At 44.1% G+C, this 18,192-nt stretch overlaps 1 protein-coding gene across 4 annotated transcripts in view; it reads left to right on the top strand.

The window, feature by feature from the left end:
• ADGRL3 (adhesion G protein-coupled receptor L3) overlaps positions 1-18,192 on the top strand; it is a 675,925-nt gene that overhangs the window by 540,283 nt on the left and 117,450 nt on the right. For all 4 annotated transcript variants that reach the window (XM_066612512.1, XM_066612511.1, XM_066612509.1 and 1 more), the window contains exons 16-17: positions 2,936-3,145; positions 17,390-17,610. In XM_066612512.1, coding sequence (XP_066468609.1) covers positions 2,936-3,145; positions 17,390-17,610 — 431 coding nt within the window. The remainder of the gene's footprint in view (positions 1-2,935; positions 3,146-17,389; positions 17,611-18,192) is intronic.

The raw sequence follows: 18,192 nt of genomic DNA on the forward strand, positions 1-18,192 counted from the left end.
CTCTATCATTTTGGAACTCAATGATTGGCTTAGCTGAGCAAGCTGAGCACTACATATATTTATTTAAATAAACAGCAGCTTGTTTAACTGAAATGTTCTGTCAATGCAGATCCTTTCGTCTTTTGAGGTCTGTGAGATGAGTTTTGGCTCAACATTTGTTTTTCTGCACAGTGTGCAGTTTCATGTTCACTTTGAACCTCGTCAGAGTCTTTACATCATGTCAGCACATGAGCTGGCAAGTTCAGGTATAGGACATAATCTCATCATTACACAGTTTGAAAAAGAATTCCAGGAGTTTTGGGGTTTTTAATTGTCTGATGTCAAACAGCCAACAAATGTGATCTCAGAACTTTTAGTGTGTTTTTTTTGTGTCTTTTTTTGGTTGAAGAACCAAGTCCAAAATACCTCCCCAGGAGTATGGCTTTCTCTGCTCTCTCCATGAGACCATAATGGCAAGCCTCTTTGATAACATTGTGGTTTTTGTCCCCGTTGCTACTGAATATCTAGTAATGAATGGACCATTGTGCTATCTTAGTAGAAGGTATGAATGATTATGACTGCAAAGAGGCTGCGTCTGAGAGAGTTCTTCACATCACAGAGCATCACTGTGAGGCAGCTGCTTTCAATAATATGCATTGTGCACACTGCCTATGCCGCTGTGTATATTCTGTCAGAATTATTGTGTTCCCCCCTTCCTTTGTTGCTTTGAAGCACTGCACATGCATAGGGGCACCACAGAATGCCTCATTGATTTCTCTTAACCCAGCAGTCTCCTTTCTTTGATCTCATGGTAAGCCAGGGGACCATTTCAGAAGTGTATCTTTGGCAGAAACAGAAGTGTATCTGTTGTTATCCAGAATCAGAACCAACGAAGCTGTTGTGGATTTAAAGTATCAAGGCATTATAGGGCGTTCCTATGGCAAACTGGTCCTGACACTGCTGACGGTACTTGATGCCACTGCAAGGAGGGCTAGTTGGGCCAAGTTGTTAACTAGGCTGTTTTGAATATCCTACAGCTTAAAGAGCTTCCCTGGCTTCCAGTTTATTTCCAGGTGCAATTCAAAAGGTGTTAACCTTAAAAGCTCATAGCCTTGGTATCTGAGGGACCTCCTTTTCCTGTTTAATGTAGTTGACCTTGGAGGCTCTCTTGAAGGTGTCAACCTGTGGAAGTGAGGCTAACAGGATAGGGCAGTAGTTACCAATCTCTGCGTTGTGGTGCCCTGAGACGTTGCATTTGCTGGAGCATTGTGGTATGTCCACTGCCCAACAGGGAGACTGCAGTGTACCTCTCCAAACAGCAGTTGGAGGCTCCGTTTGACAGCAAGAGCTCCAGCATGCGAAAACCACGCACTGGGAAAAGCCCTCCCACTGGCCCTGGTTCCCTTACCGCTGTTTGGAGCTCTGTCATCATAACGTCATCCAGTTATGTTCCGAGAGCCACGCATTGTATTTGCAATGGGGAGGGCGTCATGGGTCCTGGGAGTTTGGGAACTGCTGGGATAGTACCAGGCTGCCATCCTGTGCACACTTTCCTGGGAAGAGGGCCCATTAGAAGCAGTGGAACTTATTCTGAGCAAACATGTGTAGAGTTGTGTTGTTAGCCTTCTCAGTGCAGGCTGTGGAATATCCTCCTTAGAGAATTGCTGCCTGTTGAGCACCATGAATACTCTTATTCTGAAGGCACTTTACAGCACCATCCTATGTATGTTTACTCAGAAAAAGTCCCACTATGTTCAGTGGGGCTTACTCCCAGGAATGTATTATAGGATTATAGCCCTAGTTATCTGGGAGTTGTTCTGCTGCTGTTTTACATCTGCTATCATAGATACAGTGCACCCTCTTTATCCACAGATTCAGAACCCTGTGGATTTGACCCACTATGAGTTCTGAACCTGTGGCTGGAGGACCCACAGAAGATCTCCCAGATATGCTGCTAAAAGGTTCTGGCAGATATTCTGGGTCGCAGGGAGGTGCCTCAGGAAACAGGTTGGGCTGCAGATATCTTTATCCACGGTTTTCCTGCATCCATGGAGGTTCCGAATGCCAAGGACTGGCCTGTACTCATCTATTACTTGACCTCACAGATACTTGCACTTATAGATAAGTCAAGGGCACGTTTGGAGCCAAACATCATGAAATCTGCTACCACTGTCCGAACGGGTAACACAGGACAACATTAACGGGCAACACTGCCCTACTTTGGATTGGGCTGTTAATGTATATTTCCAGTACTGTTAGCAACAAATGACATGTAGCAAGGAACACATAAATTAGCCTAGGTTTTTTTTTTCCTTATTTTTTTTAAAGTGTGTTCAGAGTATAAAATGGCAAGATATCAGAGTACAATTTAAAAAATACAAGAAAAAAATAGAGCCAATATGCATGTTCCCAGAACTGTCCCTGAGAAAGAAACTTTAAAGTGTTTCTAAAATCAGACTTTTTAGTATCCCACATTACATTCTTGAGAATTAGAAATGCCAAATTTGTATTTCTTTGGAAATTGGTAATTTTGGTGGCCCTTCTTATAATTTTTTCCCCAACTTCTGCAGTACCGTTCTGCTTTTTAAATTATTGCCAACAGAAGGCATGAAGAAAGAAGTAATTGTTCTCACTATATGCTTCACATAGTACCAATTGTTGCTAGATTATGAGTACCACTGATCTTCAATATCTGTTCGTGTTCATTTCTGGTAGATGAGATCAGACGACCAGGCACTGCAAATGCATTCTCTTTCTGCTGTTTTTCACGAACCACAAACAAGAAAAGAAGGCAAGTTAGCATTTTTGTAGAGTCATTAAGCCACTGCTTTCTTCATTAGTTGTTTATCTCTGGGAGCTTCACATGCAAAGGAAGCGATGGTTTTAGACAGGGTTTCCCAAACTTGAAAATCTGACATCAAACTGATGACGAATTGTCTTTCCATTATGTTTGCAGCATGGTGATGCAGTTCATGACCTGCTCCTGGACGTTATTACCTGGGTCGGCATTCTCCTGTCCCTTGTCTGCCTCCTGATCTGCATCTTTACTTTCTGCTTCTTCCGTGGGCTCCAGAGTGACAGAAATACTATCCATAAAAACTTGTGCATCAGCCTGTTTGTAGCAGAGCTTCTCTTCCTCATTGGGATCAACAGGACGGACCAGCCGGTAACTATCTAATCTAGTCATTCGTTGCCCTAGTTCAGCAATAAAGCGTCTATTCTTTTTCTTCATCTTATAAATTAATTCATAACACACTTGAACAACAGTGAAATATCTTTTACAAGAATAGATAAGTTTAATCGTTAAGATGATTATCCGTAATCAGTTCAACCAATCCATAATGACAAGAGGTCTAGAATTCTACAGTGATGTTACAATGTACATTTCTACCACTGTCAATGGGTAAGTAATTAATTGCCAATTGTCCTTAAGTATCATGATCTTCACATAGTTGAAAAGAGGAAATTGGGGATCAAATGGAATGCCATGTCCTGTTATTTCCTTAATGGTCATAATCAAAGAACAAGACCAAAACATATGTAAAAATCAGCAGCCATTATATCACATTGTTTGGCTGGATATAGATATAGATATAGATATAGTATAGATATATATTAGAGTTAGGTATCACCTGAATTTCAACTGTAAATAAAGGTATCTTCAAGCAGCACAGGCATTGAATTTCTTATACCTTGTTATCTCCAAGTCACAAATTCAAAATCTTGAATTTTTTTTCCAAGAACTTTGTTGTTCTTTTTTTAAAAAAAATAAAATAAAACTGTTTTTATACTACTTTCTGGTAAATGTTGAAAGAAATAAACCTTAATATATTACTTCCTGTCTAATCAATATCTTCTTTGCAGGTTAACAGCTTATCTTTAGACCAGGGGTCTCCAAACTTTTTGGCTAGAGGGCCACATCAAATATCTGGCATGGTGTGGAGGGCCAGAAAAAAAATTTAAATATAAAATTTAAATAAATAAATTAGAGATGGAACTTAGATGAGTGAATAAATGAATGAATGGGCTCATTCATTCCACCTCTCTGGCCCTCAGAACACCCTCCAGACACAATCAGAGCACAGTTCTGGTCATGTTCAGTTGAGCGGGCCAGAGGCTTTCAGGGGACGAGGTTGGCCGTGGGCCGGAAAGAGGCTGTTTGCGGTCCGCATCTGGCCCCTGGGCCGGGGTTTGGAGACCCCTGCTTTAGACTATAATATCTTTAGACTAGGTTTTTTTGCCTACCCCAGACTGGCGCGGGGTGCAATGCAGTTTAGTTTAGGTAGGGAAGGGATTCCTATTGGTCACTAGCATCAGCAGTGTGGGCTCGGTTAGGCAGAACATTTCTCAGTGTCCAATCTGAGGCGGCATGGTGGAGGGGGGGGTAAGCCAGGACACTCCCATGAAAAGAACAGCTGGAAAAGAACCACTGGATCAGGCCATAGGCCCACCTTCCTGTATCTCACAGCAGCCCACTAAATGCCCCAGGGAGCACACCAGATAACAAGAGACCTGCATCCTGGTGCTCTCCCTTGAATCTCGCATTCTGACATAGCCCATTTCTAAGATCAGGAGGTTGCACATACACATCATGGCTTATAACCCATAATGAATTTTTCCTCCAGAAACTTGTCCAATCCCCTTTTAAAGGCATCCAGGCCAGATGCCGTCACCACATCCTGCAGCAAGGACCGACCACACGCTGAGTAAAGAAATATTTTCTTTTGCCTGTCTTAGCTCTCCCAACACTCAATTTTAGTGGATGTCCCCTGGTTCTGGTGTTATGTAAGAGTGTAAAGAGCATCTCTCTATCCACTTTATCCTTCCCATTCATAATTTTGTATGTCTCAATCATGTCCGTCCCCCCCTCAGGCATGTCTTTTCTAGGCTAAAGAGGCCCAAACACCGTAGCCTTTCCTCATAAGGAAGGTGCCCTAAGTAATCATCTTAGTCACTCTCTTTTGCACCTTTTCCATTTCCACTATGTCCTTTTTGAGATGTGGTAACCAGAACTGGACACAATACCCCAGGTGTGGTCTCACCATAGATTTGTACAACAGCATTATAGTATTAGCTGTTTTGTTCTCAGTACCTTTTCTAATGATCCCAAGCATAGAATTGGCCTTCTTCACTGCCGCTGCACATTGGGTTGACACTTTCATCAACCTGTCCACCACCACCCCAAGATCTCTCTCCTGATCTGTCACAAATGCCTGCCTGCTCAAGGAGGATGACTGGCACACCTCTTTAGCCAAACTGTCTGTGCCTGACAGGGATGCCCTGCAGGCATTGCAGTTCTGTTGCCTTACCCCTTCTAAGGCAACGTTGAGAGGCAAGCTCAGTAAGTCATCGAGCGATTCCAGGAGTTGGTTGGACACTATGATAGGGGTCGGCAATCCACGGCTCCAGAGCCGCATGCGGCTCTTTCAGCCGTCTGCTGCGGCTCCGGAGTCTGGGTGAAAGTGGCAAAGGGAGAAAGCTAGCAGCTCCCTGCTAGCTGAATGACGCTGACGTGACCTTAGGGTCACACCAGCGTCATTCAGTTGACAGAGAGCGCGCTGAGAAGGAGCAGAGAAGAGAAGATCCAGGGACCGGGACAACAGCAGAGCGAAGTTAAATAAATAGTAAATAAAAAAAATATTTTCTTGGCGCTGCATAATAAAAAAGGGACCTACAAGAGGGGGCTACATTATAAAAATGGGACCTATAAGAGGGGGCTGCATTATAAAAATGGGACCTATAAGAGGGGGCTGCATTATAAAAATGGGACCTATAAGAGGTGTTTTCTTCATTTTAGATGTCAAAAGGGTTTTGTGGCTCCCGAGGTTTTCTTTTCTCCGGAAAATGGGTCCAAATGACTCTTTGAGTGTTTAAGGTTGCCTGCGCCTGCTCTATGAGAATGGGGGCTGAAGATGGCTAGGACCGTTTCGCCCACACAGTGTCTTGCACTTGGAGGTTGGTTAGGATTCACCCCCACAGTTAGCCCTGTTGTAGAATTTTGCAGTTAAGTCTACGAAGTGGTCCATTTAAATCCAAAAACATAGTCTGTGTCATTTTTGAGGGGTGCTGGGGTAAATACCAGCTTAAAACCATTGGAAAAGACACTACACTGGAACAAATAAAAACTGTTTCTCTCCCCTTGCTAAATATAACCTGCTAAAGAGAACCACCCCTTTAGAGTTTAGCAGCTGTATACTGCAATTTCAGATTAGGTAGACTAACTCCTCTCTTCCGTATTTGTTTAAATAACACTGTTCTAATTACCATAGGTAACTTCTCATCCTGAAAGGGCAGCCCAGTCCTAATGTGTGCAGGCACAGGCAGATCTAGTGACCTGCACAGTATGCTGCAAAAGATAGGTGCTGGCTGGAGTGCAACTCAGAATAAAGGGATATTTTTCCCCTTACCCCGAGGAATGCCCCAGCCACCCAATGAGGCTTCTCTGATCTGTGCCAGCACATTCATCTTTGCAACGGACCAGCCTGCTCTCAAGGAGGCATGAATGTGCTTTACAGTACGTTTGCAACACTCCTGGGCCAGAACGGGTGCTCTGGATTGCGCTCTTAGTAACTTGTTTGTGTCATCTATCCTTCCAATGCTTAACTATGGCCTTGCACACTAATTACTTTGTATCAAAAACAAGACCATTCACAAAGAGAAGGGAAGTTTTAGTGTGTTCAGTGCAGAGTCATAGGTATGCATTAGTTCAACAAATTGAAAAATTGAAACAGCTAAAAGGGGGCAGATGTTATTTTTTTCTATTAGTAATTTTATAAGGTTTCTGTTATTGCTAAGCTGTGTTAAGAAACATTTGAAATATTTTCAGATGTTCATTCATTTTACTCTACCTTAGGATAAACACTGTCAAAATTTAGAAAAGAACCCTTCTGTAAATCTTTTCTCACCCCCTTTCCAAATCCTGTATGAGAGATTCTGAAGTCAAGCAATCAAAACTGATATAAAGAACTATATCCATTATAGACATAACTATATATTCATTCATTACAATGTAAAATCCTTCTAAAAAATTCAAAGTGGAAATAATACTTGAAAAAGCAAAGTAAAAAAAATTCAACCAACAGCATTATCAATAAGACAGAATCACGAACAAATAACCAAATGAATTAGGGAAGTGAGACAGCACCTCCAGCATTTCTGAAATAATTTAGGGATGGACTCAAAGTTCCAGAAAAAATTTCAACTCAATTTCTTTTTATATGCTAATTAAAATGTAATTTTAATTACATCAGAATACCTCGGATTGCACATTCATCTTGTCACAGCTGGCTACCCATGAATGCCTGCACATGTGTTCTGCAGCATATTACAGTGTCAGATGAAAAAGGGTGACACTTTTGGAAGCCCGAAGGAGGAATTATCCTAAAGACAATTTGACCATTTCTCCTAAGGGTCTTATGGAACAACTGAGGAACCCCAATTTGTCAATCTAAAGCTGCAATCCTAACCACACTTGCCTGAGAGTAAGTTTGTTCATTGAACAAAATAGGACTTACTTCTGAGTAGACCCGATTAAGATTGTGCCCTTAGTTCAATAACTTGGATCTTAATTATGTCCAATATCCAATGTTTGTTCTGCAGACAGAGTTCAAAACTTGTTGTTGTCAATTCCCAGTTGCAAGGATTAAAGGACCACCTCTTTAGACTAATGGGTACTCAGGTCACAAATCTACGTAATTAGCAGGATCTTTAGAAGGACTTAAATGATCAGACTTAACTGCATGCAAAAGAGCTGTATTTCTTAACAACAGGATAACTCTGATGTTACACTGAATGCTGTATAATCACAGCATAGTAATTCTCACAGATAAACATTCATGTTTTCACAACCATGTCCAACTGCCTTGCCAGGACATTTGCAACTGGGGGTGGTGAAGAGACAGCAGGAGAATGGCACTCGTGATCTACAACTTTCTGTTTATCTTCTCTGACATAATGAATTTGCCTCTAACTTATAAGGCTTTTCTATGTCACAACCTAGAGCCAATGATTTCTGCTTCTGCCTGGTGATAGCACAGGGACGGGGTGATGGCATAGATCAGAGGTGTCAAACATAAGACCAGGGCCGAATGTGGTCTGCAGAAGCTCTTTATCCAGCCCTTGGGCTCTTCCAGCACCAGGGCCTCTGAGAGGAATTTTATCAGGGGGTACAAAGTTTCTTTTGGGCCCCTTTGCAAAGGGGGAGGGGTGAAACAGAACAGGGGAGGGTGGTGGTGGGCAAGCAGAATAGTGGCAGGGAGGGGCAAAACAAGGTGGGGGGAAGATAGAGACAGCTGGAAAAGTCTTTGGAGTCCAGGTCTACGAACCCCTGTGGCATCAGTAGGGTCCCCAGCATTCCTAGTTGTGGTAGTGTTGCCAGCACCCCGTGCGGTTGACAAATCTGAGTAGATAGGAAGTTGTAAGATCCCAGGAAATTTCTGGGCCCCCTCCTTTGGCTCCTGGGCCCCCCTTTTGACCCTGAGCCCGGGTACAAATTACCCCCTTTACCCCCCCCTCCTAGGCCCTGCCCAGCACCACTATCAGCTGTTCTCTCTAAGCTGCTGAGTTGTGTTGAGGTATCACTACTGGAAGGGCAGCCCACTGAACTGTTAACGGAGCTGAGTTAACTGATAACTGAGCTGTCCCATATCTAGAAAATGTGATCAAGATTTGCATATTTTTTTGTTCCGTCATTTGCAGCCACTGTGTTCCTAAGTGAGAATAAAGTGCTTATTTCTGATCATGACTTCTTTAGTGACATCACTTCCTGCTTAATGATGTCACTTCCAGCCCTCAGCATGCATCATGAATGCTATTTGACCCTCTATATGAAACAAGTTTGACATCCCTGGCATAGATGTTTAAATTCTGGAAAGTTTCCTCTAGGTCAGGCTGACAATGGTGTACCCTCCCTATTGTGGCATGACTGTCCCTACTTGGACAGGATTCTCCCAGGGAGTGCGTCCCTGTTGGTCCTGCTGGACCTCTCAGCGGCTTTCGATACCATCGACCATGGTATCCTTCTGGGCCGATTGGCCGAGTTGGGAGCTGGAGGCACTGTTTTGCGGTGGTTCCGCTCCTACTTGGAGGGTTGGTCCCAGATGGTGGTGCTGGGGGATGCCTGTTCGACACCCTGGCCCTTGAGATGCGGGGTGCCACAGGGCTCAATTCTGTCCCCCATGCTATTTAACATCTACATGAAACCGCTGGGAGAGGTCATCCGGGGGTTTGGAGTGGGGTGCCATCAATATGCTGATGACACCCAGCTCTATCTCTCCTTTCCTCCAGACTCCAGGGTGGCGGTTGAGGACCTGGAGCGCTGTCTGGAGGCAGTGAGGATCTGGATGGGGGCTAACAAGCTGAAATTAAATCCGGATAAGACAGAGGCTCTCCTGGTTAGGAAATCCTCGATGCAGGTGCTGGACTATCGGCTTGCGCTGAATGGGGTTGCACTCCCTCTGAAGGAGCAGGTCCGCAGCTTGGGGGTCCACCTGGACTCGCAGCTGCTCCTGGATTCCCAGGTGGCGGCTGTGGCTAGGGGGGCCTTCGCTCAGCTTCGGCTGGTGCGCCAGCTGCAGCAGTACTTGGATCGTGCAGACCTGGCCACGGTGATCCATGCCTCAGTGACATCGAGATTAGATTACTGTAACGCACTCTATGTGGGGCTGCCCTTGAAGACGGTTCGGAAACTGCAACTAGTGCAGAATGCGGCGGCCCGTGTGGTCACTGGAGCTAGGCGGTTCGACCCTGTCAGCCCGCTTCTCCAGCGGCTGCACTGGCTGCCCATTCATTTCCGGGCCCAATTCAAGATGCTGGTATTGACCTTTAAAGCCCTATACTGCTCTGGACCAGGGTATCTTAGAGATCGCCTGCTCCCGTACAATCCGGCTCGCCCTCTCAGGTCATCAGAGAAGGCCTTTTTACAAGTGCCGCCGCCTAGGGAGGTACATGGGGCGGCTGCAAGAAATAGGGCCTTCTCAGTAGTGGCACCAACGCTATGGAACTCCCTTCCCCTTGACTTAAGAATGGCTCCCTCTCTTGAGACCTTTCGGCAAGGCCTGAAGACCCTTCTGTTTAAACAGGCCTTCTGAGTTCTTGGCCTTTTAACATTTTTTTAACATCTTTTAATATTTTTTTTTACAGGCCTGATTCTTTTATGACTTGCTGCTGCTCTATGCTCTTTTTACCTATTTTTACTCTGACTGCTGTTTTTAGTATGTGTTAATATGTTTTTATTTGTTTTTAAATTGTTTTTAATATGTTGTAAGCCGCCTTGAGTCCCTTCGGGGAGAAAGGCGGGGTAGAAATAAAGTTATTATTATTATTATTATTATTCTCAGTCAAAGATCCTAACAGTGCTATATCTTGATGGTCTGTCTGTTTAACAATACTGTTCAAACATTTCTCTTCAGGTCATGTCTGCCAAAGTACTAGTAATTCTCAATTTGTGCGCTCTTAGTTTGTGCGTTTTTGAAATAATCCAATTGAAAAATTAATAAAGTTAAGTGTGATTTGTGCAGCTGATGTTTGAAATAGTGCATTTTGCTGCACTGACTTACCAGGCTGACTTCTTAACTTCCATTGTGTGGCCAGCACCACTATTAAGTGGGCTTATTGTTGCGCACATGATCATGTGATCATTGTTCTCCTGAATCAATGGCTCTCATCAAGCCCTCTAATGCAGAAGACTTGATGAAAAGCCTGCTGCTCCTTCTTGAATAATGGCAAATGTTGGGGGGGGGGGGGAGAACACACTTAAAATTACACACAGTCTTTATCTTCTATAATCTCCTTCTGCCTTGTGAGGATGGAATAAGAACATAAGAACAGCCCCACTGGATCAGGCCATAGGCCCATCTAGTCCAGCTTCCTGTATCTCACAGCGGCCCACCAAATGCCCCAGGGAGCACACCAGATAACAAGAGACCTCATCCTGGTGCCCTCCCTTGCATCTGGCATTCTGACATAGCCCATTTCTAAAATCAGGAGGTTGCACATTCTAAAATCAGGAGGTTGCATCATGGCTTGTAACCTGTAATGGATTTTTCCTCCAGAAACTTGTCCAATCCCCTTTTTAAGGCGTCCAGGCCAGATGCCATCACCACATCCTGTGGCAAGGCGTTCCACAGACTGACCACACACTGAGTAAAGAAATATTTTCTTTTGTCTGTTCTAACCCTCCCAACACTCAGTTTTAGTGGATGTCCCCATAGGAGTATGTGTGTGGGGAGGGGGGGAGCTGGTTTTCATTTTATGAAGGCTGTGTATGCAGATTGAGGCAATGGGGCATGATTGGAAGACACTCAGGCTGCTAGCCTGTGCTTGCAGCCCATTGTTTTTTGAATGATCTCTTAGTCTACATGCATGAAATAAGCTTCCTATTGCTGTACACTAAAAGGTAAATGAATTAATTGTCAATCCATTGCTTCTGCTAAGAGGTTTCTTGTAACTCTAGTGAGAGTACTTTTCTCCTGCTTTGTCTGTTATCACCACTCATTCAAGTGAGTATTTGTTGAGTGTTCCCCTAACCCAGACCAGTCCTATGGTTTTCTATGGGAAAGCCAGGTTTCATTCATGTGTTCATGATATGTGCGCCATTTTACAGGAACATAAACCCCATGTAAATGGAGAGCTGCCCGTACTGATTCTTCTGCAAAAAACTTTGATTCTTGGTTATATAACCACTCTTCACTCCTTTATGGTTGCCGTACTCCATGTTTCTCTCTTGTTGACCTTATCTTGTGGAGCTAAATACAATTGTAAGCAAAAATCCACTCAAGCGGCACAATGATTATAACATCACATAAGCACATAACAACAATTTTACATGCTTATCATTGTTGAGTATGTTTTTCAATTGTGACAACAGAGAGAGACTAACCACCATACATGAATGCTTTCTGTTTCTCAAGGGAATTCAAAAGAAGAATCAAAAAAGAGAGAAGGAAGGGCAAACTGAGGGGGACCTTAGAGGTAGAAAAATAAGGGGATTAGGAAGAAAGAGGAAGAGGTGGGGAGTAAGTCTGGTACTGGGTAGGGGAGAAAGAGAGGAGTGGGAACAGAATGGAAAAAGAGAGAAACAAGGAGTCCAGCTTTGGAAGAGTCAGAAAAGTACCATCTGCCTCTAGATTTGAAAAAGCACATACTATTCAAACATAATCACCTGCAAGTACAAAGTCCCCCACAAAGGTGTAGATAAGGACTGAATATATGTCTGTTCTGATCAGGGCTCACACCCCAACATTTTAAAAGTGGGGGGGGAGGAACCTGTTCTGGACAAGGTCAGAGAAAGGAAAAGAAAGAGATGATTGGAAGGTCGTACAGAACTTTAGCTTTTGTTCCTGCCTTTGTAGTTTGAAAATGCATTAAAAATATGCAGCATATCCTGGGGCTTTCTGAAGGAGATTCAACTTTTCAATAGTGGCTTTTCCCTGTTGAAGACTACTGCTGCAAAGCTCCACGCAGCTTAGCAACAGGACAGAGAGAGAAATGCTTTATATAAACAAGTATGTCTTATATATGTGAATTTCTTTTCTTGGGCTGAAGAGTAAAAGCAACTTCCTGCTGCTAGAAGAGCTGCTAAAAATCACCAGCTCCACAGGAAGTCACTGCATGGGGTAAACCTGAAAGATGCCCTATATACCTATATTGTAGCACCCCTGCCTAAAACTCTCTTGCTTATCCTCGACACACAGGTATACCCAGAGCTGGCCCAAGACTTCCTGCCACCTAAGGTGGCATACCAAATGCTGCCCCCCTTATCTGATGATTTGCCTGCTCCTTCCATTCTTCAGTGTTTTAACACTTTCCTCCCTTCCACGTTTCTCTTTCTCCCTGTCTCCCTCTTCCAATCTAAGGAGGAGCAGGAAAAAGAAAAGCAGTGGAGGCAAGTAAGCAGAGATGGACCAACCCCAGTGGCCTAGCTGGGGCTTGCCCCATCCTGTGTCAAACCCCCAGATGCTGCCCGCACCCAGCTGCCCCAGAAGTAATTGTGGTGATGTGATGACATCCCCTCAATCACTTCTGGAACACTCAGGGTGAGGCCAGTGGCTTCTTCCAAAGTGGCTGGCTTCACTCCAAGCATAACTGCAGGGGCAACAGACAGGAGAACCAGCCTGTCACCTCCACAGCCACTCATCTCCGCCCGCTCACTGAAGCAAAGGTGGCTATTTTGGAAGTATACTGTTCTTCGCTCCCAGTGACTGTGTCTCAGAGCAGGGGTACCCAAACCCCGGCCCGGGGTCCACTTGTGGCCCTCAGGGACTCACAATCCAGCCCGCGGGGAGCCCCCAGTCTTCAATGAGCACCCGGCCCTCTGCAGACTTGCTGGAGCCTGCGCTGGCCAGACGCAATTGCTCTCAGTGTAAAGATGGCTGTTTGACCTCTCGCATGAGCTGTGGGACAAGGGTTCCTCCACTGCTTGCTGTTTCACATCTGTGATACAGCAGTGGCAGTGAAGGAAAGGCTGGCTTTGCTTTGTGCAAGAACTTTTATAGGCTTTGAGCTATTATTGCAAGACCTTCAATCACTCATACGTTCCATCTCTAATATATTCATTTATGTAAATTTATTCAAATTTGAAATGTGAATTAATTCGTCCCCCAACACAGTTTCAACGAGATGATGTGGCCCTCCTGCCAAAAAGTTTGGACACCCCTGTCTCGGAGCAATGCTTCCCGCTTCTTCTAAAGTGGGCATTATCACTCCAAGGGCTGCAGTAGAGGAGAAAGCCACAGCCAAACTTGGGGCAATCATGCGCCTCAGAGCTATTCTGCCCGCTTTCTCAGAAGTGGGTAGCATACCTCCAAGCAACTGACAGCTGCTGTGGGCAAGTTCTACTACCAGCTGCAAGGGAGGGCACCAGGATGCAGTTCTCTTGTGTGCTTCCTGGGGCATTTGGTGGGCCACTGAGATACAAGAAGCTGGACTAGATGGGCCTATGGCCTGATCCAGCGGGGCTGTTCTTATGGTCTTATGCTCCTGCAGCCAGTGGCCAAAGGTTCCATGGGCCAAATCGCTGGGGCTCTTTGGAGCTATGCCACTGGGTCTGCCTGTGGCAATTGCTTCAGTTGGCTTTATAGATGGGCCAACCTCCCACCTGCCACTCAGAGCAGCCATTTCACTTTGCTTAATTGGTGGGCAGCCCTGGCAGGAGAAGAGGTGGAGCTTGGAGGTGGGCCGGAGGAGGTCAGAGCTTCCTAATGATCTGCCACCTAAAGCAAGCAACTCAGTTAACCTCCTAGCGCACTAGCCATAGAGGCAACCCTGGTATGTTCTTCTGTCTAAATGAAAGAGATCAGATAAAGGATGCCGGCTACTTTTAGTTTGTAATCTTGCTGCATATATCTTATGATAAGCGCACACAGTCTTCTTGACAGGGTCATAGTTCAAATGTTTAGATCTTGATTAATAATGAACCTGATCTCTATTAGAAGGTAATGTTGGATCATTACCAGGTTATATAATCAAAGTTATTGGAGTTTCCCTGCTCCCCCCCCCTTCCATGTGATTTAGGGCAGCAGTTCTTAAAATCCTACTTTAGACATTGAGACTGCGGTATTTGCAGGGACGGGGCTGCAGCAATTCCACTACTGCCATGATCAAGGAGCTTTTAAACATACTGGGGGATAGTGCTGGCCTCCTGGGGGGTGCAGGCGTCCCCACTGCTCCAAATTGCTGTCTTCTGTGATCGCAACCTACTTCCGGGATGCAATCACAAAACCAGAGGTGGGTCACGATCACCAAAGACAGTGATTTGAAGCAGCAGGGAGGGCCATCCATCCCCCCCAGGAGGCCAGCACTACCCCCCAGTATGTTTAAAAAAAAAAAAAAACACCTTGATCGCAGCAGCAACACCATCACTGCAGTCTGGTTTATAATAATAATAATAATAATAATAATAATAATAATAATAATAATAATAATAAACTTTATTTATATCCCGCCCTTCTCCCTAAAAGGACCCAGAGAGAACCTGTTTTAGAGAACCTGTTTTAAGCCACACAGTTATGAATACTGCAGTCCTGTACGTACTTTCCTGAGAAAGATCCCACTGGACGCAGCAGGATATACTTCTGAATAAACATGTCTACAGTGGTACTCTAACATTATGTATCATAATGACTCTACGACAATTTCACAAAAAATAAGAAATTTACCTGAAAAAATAATCTAGTCCCTTCCTTTTTTTGGATTAGATATTATCTCCTCAGGTATTATGCAGGTCTCTTCTGTTGAGAAGCTAGTAAGTTTCACTCTACAAAGAAAAGATATTATAGTTTCCTAATAGTAGCAAAACCTTATCTGACATGTAAAGATTCTGTATAATACATCTGACTGTTTAGCAATTTCTAAAGAGAATGCCCTACCTTATCTTTGCAATTAAGGTATGAAGATCTATTTCTTCCTATGTTCTGAGGCAACTAAGGGCGCAATCCAGAGGCGCCCGTGAGCCGGCACAAGTCCCTTGCACCAGCCGCAAATGTGCCGTTCCCTTGCACCGGTTGCAAATGTGCCATTTCTGGGTGGGCGGAGGGTGGGGGGTGGGTGGCCCCTGGAGCAGGCGGGTGGGGAGTGGGAGGCGGGGCTGCGACCTGGTAGTTATGCCGGATCCCAACCCCTATTCCTGGGAGGCCAGAGTGGCTTGAAGCTGCTCTGCTCTCCTCGGACTTGTGCCACCTTCGGAGGTTGTGCAGGTCCAAGGAGACCCATAGGGGCCAGGGCGCCTTACCCAGGGGTAAGGGGAAGAGTTTCCCCTTGCCTCTGGCAGAGCCAATTCTGGCCCCTATCCTACACTGGATACAGTGCAAGCCTCTAGGCTTGCGTGTTCCAGCACAGGTTAGGATTGTACCCTAATTTAGTCAGATGTTTCCCGGTCTTATTGCCATTTTTAAAACAAAGTTTCATGAAATATATGAGTTTTGCAAAACTGGAGTACACACTATTTCCAACGTTTGCTTAACAGCCAATAAATTATTACATATCAATGGGATTCTTTTTTATTATGCTGTTTCTCCAGCTTTCTAGCATCGTCCTAATTATTAAGAATTATTTATATACTGCTTTTCAACAAAAAGTAGTTCACAAAGCCGTTTATATAGTAAAATAAATCAATAAATAGGCCCATGTCTTCAAACGGCTCACAATCTAAACAAGCCAGATCTTTCCAAATCTATCTTCTCTGATCCTCAAACCAATAAATGTAGCTGATTATTTGCTATTTTAACTCCAGTCCCAAAAACTGATTCCAGACCTACCACTAATTCACTACTCAGGTTGAAATAAACTTTCAATACCTGTCCAGACATGGAGTTATTGCTTGTCCTCTATTTGTTTTGGAAACCCTCTGAATTTTAGGTTGTAATTTCTACACTTTTTTCCAGAACTTCCTCCAGACATCCCTGTAGCCTTTCAATATCATTTACACTTTTTTGCATTTTCCTTGCAGGTATAGTAGTAATTTCTGTCTTACTGTGTTGAATTTGAGTGTCTGTATTTGTTCGTTTGTTCTTTGTAATGATCAGACTTTTTTCACAGGGTCTCAATTGTTTCTCACAAAGAGTGATTTTGTTTTATAAAAAAAGAGTAATTTTTTTACCTGTTTCTTATCATAGGCTTCCAAATGAGTCTCTATGCATTTTTTTTTCCTGCTGTTCCCATTTCTCCTCTAGTCTGCTTATTCTCCCAGACATTTTTGAGACTATTCTTTTTCAGCTTGATTCTCAAAAAAGTTAAAATTCCCCAATCTAAGTCCCTCTGGTATCCCCTTCTTTCTTACACTCATAGCCATATTCAAGCCAGTGGCATTGCTAGGGAAGTGCAGTCTGCACGTGATATACATGGGGGGGGGGGGGTGACACCATTACTTGCCAATATTTTTAAAGTCTTGGAATTTTTGAATAATACCATCATGTTATATATCAATCAGTGTGTAATTTCATGCAGAATGCTGTAAAACAAGCCACATTGAAATATCTACATTCTAGCAAAAATTATAGCCAAAAAAACAGTGGGGGGCAGGGCAATGGTGCATCACTATGCCTACATCCAGGGCCTTGCCCCACCCACTGCTTGAGAGGAGGTTCTTCATAGGGGTGATATGCTGTCCTCCCACACCTGGCTGACGCAAACCCTAGTAATGCTACTGGTTCCGGCACCATGTGCTCTAGAAGTTTCACAGCCAATCCCCAATACCCCCACGTCTAAACATTGAGATTTTCAGAAGGGGTTATTCCAAGGATTGCTCTGCATTGTGCTACTGGGCACAACTGATGTGGGTCTTTGGGGGAGGCAACGACAAAGGCAAATGCAGTTTGAGATGTTCCCAAGAGGTGGGACTTCCACAAATAATTACAAATTATTAATGTTTTACAAATAATTAATGTTTTGCTTTGATTTTTTTCTTCTTTTCCAGATAGCCTGTGCTGTGTTTGCTGCTCTCTTGCACTTCTTCTTCCTCTCTGCTTTCACCTGGATGTTTTTAGAGGGAGTACAGCTCTACATCATGTTGGTGGAAGTCTTCGAGAGCGAACATTCACGTAGAAAATATTTCTACTTAGTTGGCTACGGCATGCCTGCTCTGATTGTGGCCGTTTCTGCTGCAGTAGACTATAGAAGTTATGGCACGGATAAAGTGTGAGTTTCATTGTGTGTCTAGTTTGTTGCTTGGCGGAATCCAATAACCCAGTAATATGGATTGAACAGACTGTGCTGGAAATAAGTAGCCAAAAGAAGACAATTCAAAGTAACATTACATTTCTCTGCACTACTGCAAAAGCATTTGTCCTAATGCTTGCAGTAACAGAGGAAGAAGGAGGCCCACCTACTAGAATTGCTTAGAGCTGGTTCTCTCTTTCTGTGGATCAGCACTGTAAAGTTGGTTAGGATTAGGTCCTAAGAGACCTTCTTTTTAGTTCTTATTCTGTATTCAGGATTAAATAAGAGCTTGAGCCCTGAACTCAAAATACTGGTGGCAATGGTTGTTCACAATGCTCCATCAGGAGGCAGGTGAGGGACCCCGGGGCAGGGCCCACATCACCTTGGTACTAACACTGGCTTTATATAACCCCAAGTAGTATTCTTGGGGTTCTGAATTTGAAACCCAAAGAGCAATGTATATAGCTCAGAGAGATCCTTTTAAATTTCAAGACATGATGGAATCCTAACTCCTGTACTCTAACTTAGTGTTTTGCACAAATGCACTGGATGAAGTTTGAA

This window comes from Tiliqua scincoides, chromosome 2 (genome assembly GCF_035046505.1).
Source record: "Tiliqua scincoides isolate rTilSci1 chromosome 2, rTilSci1.hap2, whole genome shotgun sequence".
Classification (NCBI taxonomy): domain Eukaryota; kingdom Metazoa; phylum Chordata; class Lepidosauria; order Squamata; family Scincidae; genus Tiliqua; species Tiliqua scincoides.